Here is a 12,719-nt window from a genome sequence, read left to right on the forward strand (position 1 = left end):
GATAGCTGGTTATCCATCGTTTCGTCCAAGCTGGGAGCGACGAGTGAAAGGGCCGTGGGGTTATCCGTGTCCAATGCCTTCCGATAGGTCAACTGCGACTAGGACCTTCCTGTCACATGGTCAACTTTGGTTCAGACCCTCGCTAATCTTCCTTCCCAATTTTCTACATCTCGGTAATGATGAGGGCGGACAGTGACAAGTCGAAAGCGACGGTGAGGCATCGACTCGAGCAGGTTCTAGCTTTTTCAGCATAATTCTGCGCGTACCTTTTATTGATTGCAATCAAGAAAGGTTGCCATCCTGTAATTTCGATGAAGATTATGATATAAACGCATTAAGACAAATCCTTTATAGATAATAAGATCAGCATTTGAACTGGTTAATTTATCCGTCAGCAAAGATTTGTATGAGGTCTCTAATTAGTAGGATTCGTTCAAGTTTTGATAAAGAAATCACTTTCAAAGGATCCAAATACGCGAAGGATACCAGAACCTGATTTTGATTGATGCTGGTAAGCATTACGATACTAAGCGGTGAATATACTCCAAAGTAGTCGGTTACTTTAAGAAAGAAAAGCTGTATTAAAATAATACACCGCCCCAGTATGGTTTGCACTACTATTGCCGACACCATAGGTTCCCGTGTCGTGCTTTTTCAAATTTGATGTATTCTCTCAGTTATGATGACTTCGTTTCTTCCAAAAAATGCTGTCTTTCTACACTCAACCCTGTAAAAGGGCATGTTTTTGGCTTCTTGTCCCTGTCTAGCTAACGCATTTCATAATATTGTCGTTTTGCGCAACCATCTGATTTTCAGGGCAACCATCTCCCCGACAAAGCTTCAAAGGCAGAGAGGTGTACAAGAGTGTGACAGTACAAGAAACGAGCACAAAATTGTCTCAACAAAAGTATTGAGAGCAGATTTAACGGGAACAAAAGGAGAACAAAAGGTTCGGGAACGTTTCCCTAAAAAACGAAATGCGAACAAGATTCTAAGAAACGTTCTCAAGAAGAACAGTATAAGAATGAAACTTTCGGAAACGTTTTCAATGGGAACAAAATGAGAACGAAAGTATCAAGAACGTTTTCACGCAGGATCCAGTAAGAACAAAAGTCTGGGAAAAGTTCTGCTAGAGAACAAAACTATAACAAAAGTTTTGAGAACTTAATGTTAATAATGAAAGGGACGACTGGGAGTTGGTATGGAAACTCGTTTCAGTGAGAACAATTTTTTATTTTCTGTGCAAGAAAAGTTCGTGTCTCAAGTCTTTCATTGACTTAATTTGCATTATTATCTTTCAGTTCTTTTTTTTATAAATTTTAATATTCAAATATTTTAAACGCTGTAGAACGCTATGAACAAAATTTTATTCTCGCTGCCATTTTTCGCGAATAGCTCCGAAAAGATTTGTTCCCGTTTCGTTCTCTTGACTTTAGTTCCCAAATGGTTCTTCGAGAGAAAGTTCCTCAGACTTTTGTTCCCATTTTGTTCTCTTGGAAATGTTCTCAAAATTGTTGTTCGCATTTCGTTCTCTTTGGGAACGTTCCATAGGATTTTGTTCTTATATAATTCCCGTTCAGAACGTTCTTGACAGTTTTGTTATCACTTTCGTTCTTGTGAAAACACTTCCGAAAGTTTAGTTCTCATTTCGGATGGCGGTTTTAAGCGTTCTTGGGAACAAAACCACGAAACCGACATTTAGTTTCGATCATACCATTTGTTCTTGGTCCTGATTTTAGAATTGAACACGAAAAGAGAAAGAGGCAGTCAAACGGTGACTTTTTTGGTGGACACGAAAACACTATTAGATAATACTCACCGGTGAATCCGAATTCGAAATGTGATCGGGCTCAGAGAAGACTTGCATGGTTAGCTCTTGCTCCTCATAGAGCTTGAGTTTTCTGTAAAATAAATTGTTGTTAAAGGTTATAAAGCTATAATTCAAGGCATATACTGTGAAACTCACTGCTCTATCCACAAAGGATTCTCGGTTGTATTCAGATCTTCTATGATTTGTTTCTTGATTAAAGCCTCCTTGCGGCGATTTTCGACAGGCACGGAGAGATTCCTAAAAGGTATAAGTAATAAATGATTGAAACATATAACTAAAACTGGCTATATCTACTTACCAATGCTTGAGACAACAACACAGCACAATAAAGCTAATAACGCCCACAAAGAGTACGATAATGAGCGCCACCAAACCTGCCACAGCTAAATCAAATTCATCCTGAACGATGGTAATGTAGGCAGGCACGACATTCTCAATAGCGAAACCGGCATAATAGTCCTAAAAAAGGATATGTAAGTACATAGAAAGTAAATGTTTTTTTTTTTTGATGAAAGCAAAAAAGTCACATTTCACCACTCACCCGCAAGTAATCATAGTTTGCATCGATAACTTTGAGAATCTCATCGACAGCAGCAATTTGTTGCGTATGCGGCTCGACCGCATGGAAGAATAAATCACACCAATCCATACGTATACGTCCCATTGCATCCACATGATAACGTATCTCATCGACTATGATGCGATGCTGTGTCGCATTACGCAATTCAGCGATTATCTCCTCCTGCTCCTGATGCACTTCCTCCGGTGGGCGCGACAGTATGACGCGCACCAGCTGCGTTGAATCGAATACCCAAACATAGACTTTTGTGCGCGTTGATTGCTGTGGTTGTTCTAATTCCTTAGCAATTACTTCCAGCTCAAAACGATCTTGATTGTATTCGGCCATGAAGGCAGCAGTGGTGATGCGGCCATCGGTTGAAATGGCTACAGACGAATATACATATAATTTTTGGTTAACATTTTTTATTTCTCTATTACATAAATGTGTCGCACTCACCAAACGGACTTGGCACTATAGAACCGGTGGCCTTTGTAGCCCCGTACTTATACAAATTTGAGGCCACAATCATATATTCGGTCTTGGCGTTCTTGCCCGCATCGGCGTCGGTGGCATTTACAACCGTTATTATGCTGTTAATGGCTGCCTTGGCATTCACACCGGCATAGTAAACCTGTGGTTAGGTGGACGGGCAAAGTTTTGTTAAAGTAAGTTATGTGGACGTATATTGTTAGCGGTGCATTGAGTTACCTCTTTTTCGAAGACTGGTGCATTGTCGTTCTCATCGAGCACTGTTATCCACACCTTGGCTACTGTGTTGTCGCGCTCCAAACTTTTTATTGAAAATGAAGCGCGTTCTTCTTCAGAAATGTGCAGATCCGATTTGATGCTTGCGAGGATGTAAAGCGTGTAGAAATCGATATCTTCCCTAAATTAGATAAAATTTAAGGAAATTAATTTATGTTATATTCTGTGTTGTGCTATATTGTGTGAGTTTGTGTTTTTTATGCTATGGTATGTTATGCCATGATATGTTATGTTATGTTATGCCATGTTGTGTTAGTTTATATTATGATATGTTATCTCTTATGTTATGTAGTGATATGTTAGATAACGATAACGACAAAGATAAACATAAGGATGAGTATAAGGATAAGGATAAAGATATGGATAAGAAAAAATCATAAGAAAAAGGATAAGGGCAAAGATAAGGATAAGGGTAATGATAAGGAAATACATATGTTGACTGCTGAAATTGAGAAATAATAAAACTATTTTTTAGCTCACCTATCCAAACTCTTGTTGGTGTAAATATCGCCTGTGGCTTTGTCCACAATAAACGCGCTATCCTCATTGCCCAGCAATAAGTAGTAATAGACATCTCTGTTGTGTTTACTGCGCGCCGTTGCTTGTATGCGACCAATCTTCACCTCGCGCCCACTATTCTCTCTAATGGATATTTTATAAGGATTCGAAGCATCCGGGAACTCAGGACGATTTTCATTTGCATCAACAATGCTAATACTCAGGAAGCGCAACGTTTCGAAGGGTGTCGGGTTGCCAGCATCCCGCGCCACTAAAATTATGTCGTAGCTATGGAGAGGGCGAAAATTAAAAAAGCGGTGAGCAACAAATACGCACGAAATATGATTTGTAAACATCTGTGTACACGCTTGGCACAGCATTAGGCAATACAGTTACATACTACATAGGTTTGGTAAGAAATTAAACATTAATATCCTTTTATTTCATTTCGTTTTGACGGGCCCAGTACCCGACTTTTCCATAACCACTTCGGCAAGATCAATTCGTGGCTAATGTGAAACTACCCCGAAATGTTCACGAACTTGTCGCAAAATTGCATTGAAGTGGTTCTGAAAAAGTCCTATACTAGTCCCAAAATGATCCTGAAATAGTCCCGAAATGTTCCTGAACTAATCGTGAACTGGTGCCGAAAAAGGCCTGAATCATTCCCAAAATAATCCTGAATTAGGCCTCAAATGAACCCGAATTAATGCCGATATAGTCCCGAAATTGTCCTGAAAATTGTATCAAATGGCCCAGAACTAGTCTAAACCTGGTCCTTACATAGTCGTGAACTCGTCCCGAAGTGGTCCTACGATAATGATTTCGAATAAGTTTTGAAACGGTTTCGAAATAATCTCTTATCGGTCCCAAAATTATCCCGAACTAGACCCACAATGGCCCAAAAATATTTCTGAACAAGGCCCGAAATGAACCTAAACTTGTCCCAAAATGGTCCTTAAATTGTGGTTAACTAGTAACGAAATGGTTCAGAATAGATTCCGAAACGCTCCCAAAATAGACCCGAAAAGGTCCCGAAAAAGTCCAGAAATGTACCTTTGTACACACAAGAAGCAAGTCCAATTTTCTGCTATGTTTACGCGAAGTTTACCCATACCGAAAGCAAAGACGTTTACACATCAAAAATCTGATTAGTTTAAGCTGCGTCAACTCACTTCGCACGCTCCTTGCGGTTTAATTCGCGCTTGGTACGCAATTCGCCTGTAACGGCATCGATCCGGAACTCCTCAGTCTCCTGCACATTTTCATTGTTTACTTGCAGGTGATAGGTGATGTAGCCATTTTCATCGGTATCATTGTCTGTGGCCTTGACGGTGAGCAGTAAATAATCACGTTGTACGATATCCTGTAAAGCGAGAAACATTTTTAAAACTATGCCATTTCGCGCGAGCTAACCTCGCAGCAACACTTACACCAGGTATCTCTATGGTGGCATTCGACAGCGCTGGTATCACGAACACCGGCCGATGTTGATTCACACCCATCACAGTGATCAGCACACGCGTGCGGCTCTCCATGGTACCCGAACCTTGCGTGTCACGCGCCACAACTTCCAACGCATATTGTCCTTTCTTGCCATGCAAGCTTTGTGCTGGATACACAATGCCGGTTTGTGCGTCCAAGCGGAAAAGCCCCTGATCATTGCCGGCAGTAATAAAGTAACGTACATCGCCAAATAGGCCCTCATCTGCATCGAGCGCCTTCACCTGCTGCAATGCGGCGGGCGGATTAAAAGCAGCATTCTCCGCCAAGGTTGTGGTGTATTGGTCTTGCGTGAAAATTGGCGCATTATCATTGACATCCAGAACGTTTATGTGGATCTACGGGAAGCGAGTGATGCAATTTGGGGATAAATATACATAACTACTATAAAAAGCTGTTTTACAAACCGCTGCCGTCGCTGATTTCTGCACTGTCGCTGGCGCCTTATCCTGGGCCACAGCCGTCAATGTGATCTCGCTGATCTTCTCGCGATCGAGTATTGTCGCATCGGCCACCATTATGCTGCCAGTATACGCATCGATACTGAAGTATTTATTATTCTCCCCAATCAGCGAATAGGTGAGTTCACCAAAAGAACCAACATCGGCGTCGAATGCCTCCACCTTGCCAGCGACGGTGCCGCGTGGTGAATTCTCAGTCACATTGAAATAATACTCCGATTGGCTGAAGTGCGGTTCATTGTCATTCAAGTTGATAATATCCACAGTCACCTCAGCGGAAGATGTGAGCGACGGCACGCCGGTATCACTCACCGAGGCGATGAATTTCACCTCCTTCACTATTTCATAGTCGATACGCGCGATTGAGGTAATTACGCCGGTGGTTTTGTTGATGGTAAAATAGGCATTCGGTGAGATATTGTATTCACCGATGGTCGAGTCATCATCGTATGCCTGCAGGGTAGTCAACACAGAGCCAATTGGTTGCTCTTCGGCCATTTGTAGCTTGATTACAGGATTATCGGGCGTCCAAGGCGGATTGAATTTCTTGTAAATGGGAGAGTAGAAAAATTTATTTAAATTCACTTAGCAACACTGTAAATCGTGTCAAAATAAAAAATAAAGATACAACAAAAATAAACGATGAATTTTGTTTGGAAGCTAAAAAAAAAATTCTAATTAATTAAACTACAAAATTAATGTATTTGAAAATTCAAAATTATCATAATCACACAATCAAGTAATGCAATTTTACAATGCATTGGCACCAAAAATTCAGTCATGTGATATATCATATGGAAAATTCAAAATCTTATTCATAAACGTTTTCACTATCCTATATAAAGCAACCACGCTCTGTCCGTTTAAACTGGGCAATGACCTGAAGCTTGTAAGGGACGACAAATGCGATTTTCCGATTTAATTTGAATATGACGATTCACTTTTTTTAATTTACAGGTCCAAAATGTGCTTGGCAAGTCTTGCTGCAATACAATACTCGCACAATTATTTATCTTATTCGTAACATTGGTAATTTTTGCGAAATTTCTCTTCAGTTATTTGGGACTAGCAGCTAACATTATAGCTTTGTAAGTATCCAAGTTTAGTTCTATGTACATTAGGGTGGTCCAAAAATGCATTTGAAAAAGTAATGTCGGATTGCTCTATACCGGAAAATATATATCCCTAATTTTTATTTTGAAATCAAAAAATATTTAGAGGTCGCTCAAAGCGCTCAAAGTTTTCCATGTATTTGATATGCGGGAAAAAACAATTTGTCGTAGAAATGGTATAGAATTCTTAAAATCAAATTTATCGATTGGAAAATTTTGTTTCTCTTTAATACCAATTATTTACTTAACCATTTTTTAATAGGAACTATATTTGATAGATCCTCCAAAAACCGCAGAAAATGCAATGGTGGGGGGCGGTAGAATTAAAAAATGGTGAGAGCATTAAAATTCCGACTTCACTTTTTTTTTGGACCGCCCACCCAAAAAAATCTGTACTATTTTTCCATTGGAAATACACAATTTATTATATTTTATTACTTCCGCCAAAATATTTCTAAAAATGTTGAGATTTATGTGAGCCAATTTGAAACTATCTCCAAAAATATTCCAAAAATATATATCTATTTTTTTATAAAACAAAACGCTTACACTTCTGAGAATAAAGTTTTGGGTGAAAATTTGTTGAAGTTTTTGTACTTTTGAACAGTTTTAAACTTGGGTTTATACGGGTTTTAATTGAAAATTCACCAATTCAAATTGAAGAATAAACATAAAATTTACGTGTGCTGGACCTGTTTAAAATCTAGTTTTTTATAAATATTAATATAATTTAATTAATTCTTTAATTTTAATTTTTTAATTAAAAGGATTGAGCTTATGGACTAACTGCTCAAAGAAATGATATTTTTGTTTTAAATAAACATGAGTATAAATTTTAATTTAGGCCACTCTATTTCGACATCTGAGTGGAAGATCGACTTACATATGTCGGCAGCCAGTTCGAAAACACCATACTTCAGAAAAATTTTCAAGAACGCTCTACTTTATAATTTTATTGAAAAACACCCTATCTCAGAATTCGCTTCGAAAACGCCCTATCTCAATTAAAAATGTGCTGAGATAGGGCGTGCTTCAACCAAATTCTGAAATAGGGCGCTCTTGAAAAGTTTTTTGAGACAGGGCGTTTTCGAACTGGCTGCCGAGATAGGTCGATCTGTGTTGATTTTTTATATACGTACATATGTATATACATGCATCTTAATTAAAATAACCCGTGCTCTCTTTTCATTAGATTTCCCATTTTGGTCGAAGACGCTCCCGACCTATTGCTACCGTCAATTTTTAGTCAAATAATAGAGAACATATTATTTTGCGTCCTAGATATTTTAATTGGCGGCATAACTGTTCGCTATTTCATACCATGCAAAAGGCCGCTGTTAGTCATATTTGCGATCAAAAATATAATCAAGTTAACCGTTTGTATATCAGCGCTGTGAGTATTTGATATACATACATACATCTCGACTCAAAATTCCAAAATTAATATTCTATTTTTATCCGCTTAGCAATACCTACATAGACCTATACAATAATCTAAAGGATCGCGTGGATGACAATGAATCGATAGCATTACTACAACCGATGGTTGAAAGTGAATTATTTTTGCGAAAAGAAAGTTTGGTTTGACAACAAAAAAATAAAAATAAAAAACGAAGGGTAAATAAATTTGTATACATATGTACATATGTATATCACCTACCGGTGGCATCTTATTGACATCAGTGATCTGTATGTTAAGCAGTCCACGTCCTTGTTGCACAGTAGGCGCAGTGCTATCCGTTACAAGCACATTGATGCGTATGACCTGGCAGGTGCAGATAAAGAAGACGAGATTAAAAAATATATACGTACAATGATTACAAGCTAAAAATGACTTGACGATTTTTCGATGATGTTAGAACTTACAGCAAATAGTTCACGATCCAGTTGCTTGTTCACGATCACCTGCCCCTTACGATTTATTGTAAAATATTCCTTAAACTGTTCACTATTTGGCACTTCTTTGCCCTCTTTGTCGATGGCGATAATATCGGTGCCGGCAAATTCGAGTGCACTGTATGTGGGTACGTCGGGATCGAGTGCGACCAGTGTGTGAACTAATGTGCCAACCGGAGCGTCTTCGGGGACCTAAGGAGTACGAAAATTGAAAGAAAAAAAGGAATTGTAAATTTTAATAGAAACACGATGAGCATGGTTAACTGCTTATCACAATATTTCAACTAATTATTCCGTGACAGACAATATTTTTATAAATTAAAAATTAATTTAATTATAAGAAAAGTATTACCTCTTGTTTCAAGAATTCCCATCCAATTTTAATAGGTAAAAATGAATAATCAAACCTATACAATTTTTACCGTATTTGGGAACTATTTAATTTTAAATCTCAAATTGTATGTGTAGAGTGACTTTTTCTAAAATTCTAAAATCAAAACTGGTCGAGACAAATTCCATGGGTTTGCGGAAAATTATTTTCTACTTTTTATAGAAATGTTTTGTTTGATTGTATTTCTATTTTTAGTCCTCTGTTATTGTGTAGAACACAGGGACCGAGAACAAATAAATGTTGTTCTCGTAGTTTTTTACCCAAGAACGGTTCAAAACAAAAACCAAAATGCGAAAAAAAAACTATCGAGCATGTTCTCAATGGGAATTATATAAGAACAAAACGCTGTAGAACGTTTCCAAAGAGGATCAAATTCGAACAATACTTTCGGGAACATTTATGAGAGTACAAAATGGGAACAAAAGTCTCCGAAAAGTTTTGGAAAAAAAGAACTAAATGGGAAGAAAAGTCTAAGGAACTTTTTCTCGAAGAACAATTTCGCAACTAAACTCTCAGGAACTTTCTTACAGAAAACGAAACGTTTAGTTTGAAATGTTTGAATATTAAGATTGATCAAAAAAAGAACTGAAAGATAATTATGCAAATTAAGTAAACGAAAGACTTAAGACACGAACTTTTCTTGCACAATAAATTAAAAATTGTTCCATAAATGAATAAATAATCTATTTTTCGCAATTTTTTCATAAAGATATGGTTAATTTTACAACAAGAACACCAAAAATAAGAGTTCCAAAACTTATGCAAAATTAAAGAAAATTCTGAAAATTTTCATAAAATTATTGCACTTTTTAATTAGACTCTTTAGAAAAAAAATTAACTATGCAGTTTTTTATGCCATTTAATTTTAGTACAATGAAGTCCAAGTTTGAGGTAGCTAAGACTTACCATTGATTTTTGGCAATTTTCGTTCGTTGAAAGTGTCGGCCATTTTTAACCGTCTTCCAAAAAAGGAGAGGTTATCAGTTCATCGGAATATTTTTTTTGTAATTTTTTTATGTATGTTACCGGATAACTTTGGACCACGTCAACTGATTTCGATAATTCTTTTGCATCGGAATGGTAGTGTCTCAGAGGGGGTTCCATACTAATCCGATCATTGGATCATGAAATATATATATTTTTTTTTATATGAGAATTGAAGTTGGTTTTATTTTTTTTGCTAAAAATTACTTGTCTCCATATAAAATAATGTTCGATAATTTTTTTTATATGGAGAAAATAAGCCACACCTTCAACAAAAAATGTTTTCAAAAATCAACGGTAAGTCCTAGCTTCCTCAGACTTGCACTTTACTGTGCTAAAATTGAATGGGCTAAAAAACTGCATACTCAACTTTTTTCTATAGAGTGTAATTAAAAAGCGCAAAATTTCAATGGAAATTTGCAGAATTTACTTTAATTTATAAGGTTACGAACTCTGAGTTTTGGTTGTAGTATTAACCATATTTAAAAAAAAGTAAGCGAAAAATAAAATATTTAAACAACAGTTGCCCGTATTGCAAAAAAAAACTCTTTGAAATTAAACTTTATTTCATGACTGTATTTAGACGAAGGGGAAAAATTTCCATTTCGCCGGCTTGTGAAATTTTTTTTTTTTTAGTAATTAAATTAAGTGAACACCCCCATTCCCAGCTATGTACTCACCTCTGCATGTTGCGTTGCCGGTGTGAAGTATGGATCTTTATCGTTGCTATTGTTTATGTTAACCGTGAGTGTTGTAGTTCCCGAAAGACTAGGTGTGCCCATATCGGTTGCCAGTACTTCGATTTGATAGGTATTACGACGATCATAGTCCAATTTGCGTGAAACAAAAACATCACCAGTGTGTTCATCAATGCGAAAATCATTAAAGCTGCCATGTTCAATGCGATATCTGAGCGTGAAAATATAACAAATTGAGTTTTAAGTTGAATTAGGACATCGAAAGTACTTGTTTCGATTTAAGTGAATTTCATTTCGTTTATGAAATTCACATAAATTTAACAAGTACTAATTCAGTAAATGATGATATATAGAAAAAATTGTATAACTTTATACGAGCAATTCTTTATCTCCGAAAATATTCGTATAAGGTTGCCACCTATTCGAGGTTAGTTTCAAACTAAATAACACTTCATAATATGCATATCTAATGCAAAGTGTTTTGTAGACCTCTAATTTAGTAAAGTTTTTGAATATAGGGTTGCCATCTATTTTCCATCGAATATTCATAAATTTTTTATTTTTTATTTTTAAATTATGATGCAATATTACTTGTTAGGGATGGTGAAAGAAAGCTCCAAAACAATGCTTGGCATATCTAGTAAATGTTGTCCCTTAAGATAATAGTGTAAGGTTGCCACTTATTTTCGATTTTACAAAACTTGACTAAAATAGCTTAATATGGATTTCAAAGGTATTTTTGAGAACTTGAATTAATTTATATATTCCTTGAGGGTTGCCAGGTTTTTTTAATACTAATTTTTATTTTAGATGCTAATTTCAACGAGCTTTTTTTGTAACTAGATATATGCGTATGCATGTATACGCAGTAAATTTGCACTCAAAATATGTACTCTTCAACCTGGCGCATTACTTACAAGGGTTGCCCGCTAATTTTCAATATCAAATATTTTTTTAAATTAGATTCAAAAAGTAAGTTTTGTATTTTTTTTTTGATTATTTTTGTAGATCTGAGGTAATTACTCGGTAAAAATATTTTTGTTAATTAACATTATTTAAATTTTTTTTTACTTTTGGTTCACTGAATACTGAGATACTTCTAATGCTAAAATATTAACACATTGATAATATTTTTTTATCAACATAATTTGTATGGAAAGACGTACTGGATAATGCTAAACAAGAAATTTTATTTAAAAAATTACATAAAAAATATTTTTAAATTAAAGCGATCCAAATGACCATTATTTGATACCCCAATCTTGGAAACTTTAAAAAGTGTATGCATTCCGATCAGGGCAAATATCTTAAAATCACATTTCAATTACTCCACGAAACTCTATCAACTTTTAGTTGTCTTCAAAAAAGCTTCCTACCTAATTTCCGCATTTTTGCCCGAATCCAAATCCTCTGCTTGCAGCTTCTCTACGCTTGTGCCAATCTCCGAATTCTCCTCCACCACCGCCGAGTACTCTTCAGCCAGAAAACGCGGTGCATGATTATTCACATCGCGCACCGTTATATTTACACCGCAATTGGTGGTGAAGACACCATCATTCGCCTCCACCGTAAATACCAAATAGTCGCGCTTCAGGTGTGTCACATCCAATGTCGCATTCGAACGCACAGTTATCTGACCGGAACGCTTGTCGATGGAAAAAATGCTTGCGATTTGCTCATCACCAATAATGCGATAGCTAATGTCGGAAATCGTATCGGCATCGCGCGCCTTCACCACCAACGGTGAGTCAAACACGTGTGCACCTTCATCGACGGCGGCGCGATACAATGGACTCTCACACACTGGCGGCGAATCGTTAGCGTCAGTTACTGAAATACGCAATGCCACGACGGATGTTTGGCCTTGACCGCCGTCGTCGGTTGCCTGCACGCAGAATGGATGAATGGAAAAAAAGTGAAAACGAAATTAAATTCAAAACGTACATAGTAGCATGAGCAAGTGGAAGACAAACTTGAAATTTAAAAACAAATTGCAAATGAATTTCAAATAACAACCA

General features: G+C 36.7%; 2 protein-coding genes across 2 annotated transcripts in view; one reads left to right on the forward strand and one right to left on the reverse strand.

Moving 5' to 3' along the window:
• LOC118740335 (cadherin-87A) overlaps positions 1 to 12,719 on the reverse strand; it is a gene marked incomplete at its 5' end in the record, with an annotated part of 28,163 nt that overhangs the window by 5,857 nt on the left and 9,587 nt on the right. Inside the window, 14 exon segments of the mRNA XM_036471829.1 lie at positions 1,820 to 1,901; positions 1,967 to 2,068; positions 2,130 to 2,290; positions 2,373 to 2,776; positions 2,850 to 3,024; positions 3,102 to 3,279; positions 3,639 to 3,944; positions 4,832 to 5,022; positions 5,090 to 5,497; positions 5,567 to 6,166; positions 8,393 to 8,497; positions 8,599 to 8,820; positions 10,684 to 10,912; positions 12,078 to 12,586. Coding sequence (XP_036327722.1) covers positions 1,820 to 1,901; positions 1,967 to 2,068; positions 2,130 to 2,290; positions 2,373 to 2,776; positions 2,850 to 3,024; positions 3,102 to 3,279; positions 3,639 to 3,944; positions 4,832 to 5,022; positions 5,090 to 5,497; positions 5,567 to 6,166; positions 8,393 to 8,497; positions 8,599 to 8,820; positions 10,684 to 10,912; positions 12,078 to 12,586 — 3,672 coding nt within the window.
• On the forward strand, positions 6,348 to 8,440 carry LOC118740423. Its single transcript, XM_036471969.1, has 4 exons — positions 6,348 to 6,509; positions 6,578 to 6,708; positions 7,925 to 8,125; positions 8,199 to 8,440. Exons 1-4 carry the CDS (start codon positions 6,363 to 6,365, stop codon positions 8,317 to 8,319), a joined length of 600 nt encoding a protein of 199 aa, XP_036327862.1. The 5' UTR covers positions 6,348 to 6,362; the 3' UTR covers positions 8,320 to 8,440.

Source organism: Rhagoletis pomonella, unplaced genomic scaffold (assembly GCF_013731165.1).
Source record: "Rhagoletis pomonella isolate Grant_MI unplaced genomic scaffold, Rhpom_1.0 Rhpom_scaffold_00001, whole genome shotgun sequence".
Classification (NCBI taxonomy): Eukaryota; Metazoa; Arthropoda; class Insecta; order Diptera; family Tephritidae; genus Rhagoletis; species Rhagoletis pomonella.

What these genes read in the sequence shown, in the direction of transcription:
- LOC118740423 (XM_036471969.1), top strand. Translation starts at nt 6,363, where the DNA reads ATGCAATTTTACAATGCATTGGCACCAAAAATTCAGTCATGTGATATA. An exon ending in TGGGCAATGACCTGAAGCTT is followed by an intron (nt 6,510 to 6,577) that starts GTAAGGGACGAC and finishes TTTAATTTACAG; the next exon opens with GTCCAAAATGTGCTTGGCAA. An exon ending in GCAGCTAACATTATAGCTTT is followed by an intron (nt 6,709 to 7,924) that starts GTAAGTATCCAA and finishes TCTTTTCATTAG; the next exon opens with ATTTCCCATTTTGGTCGAAG.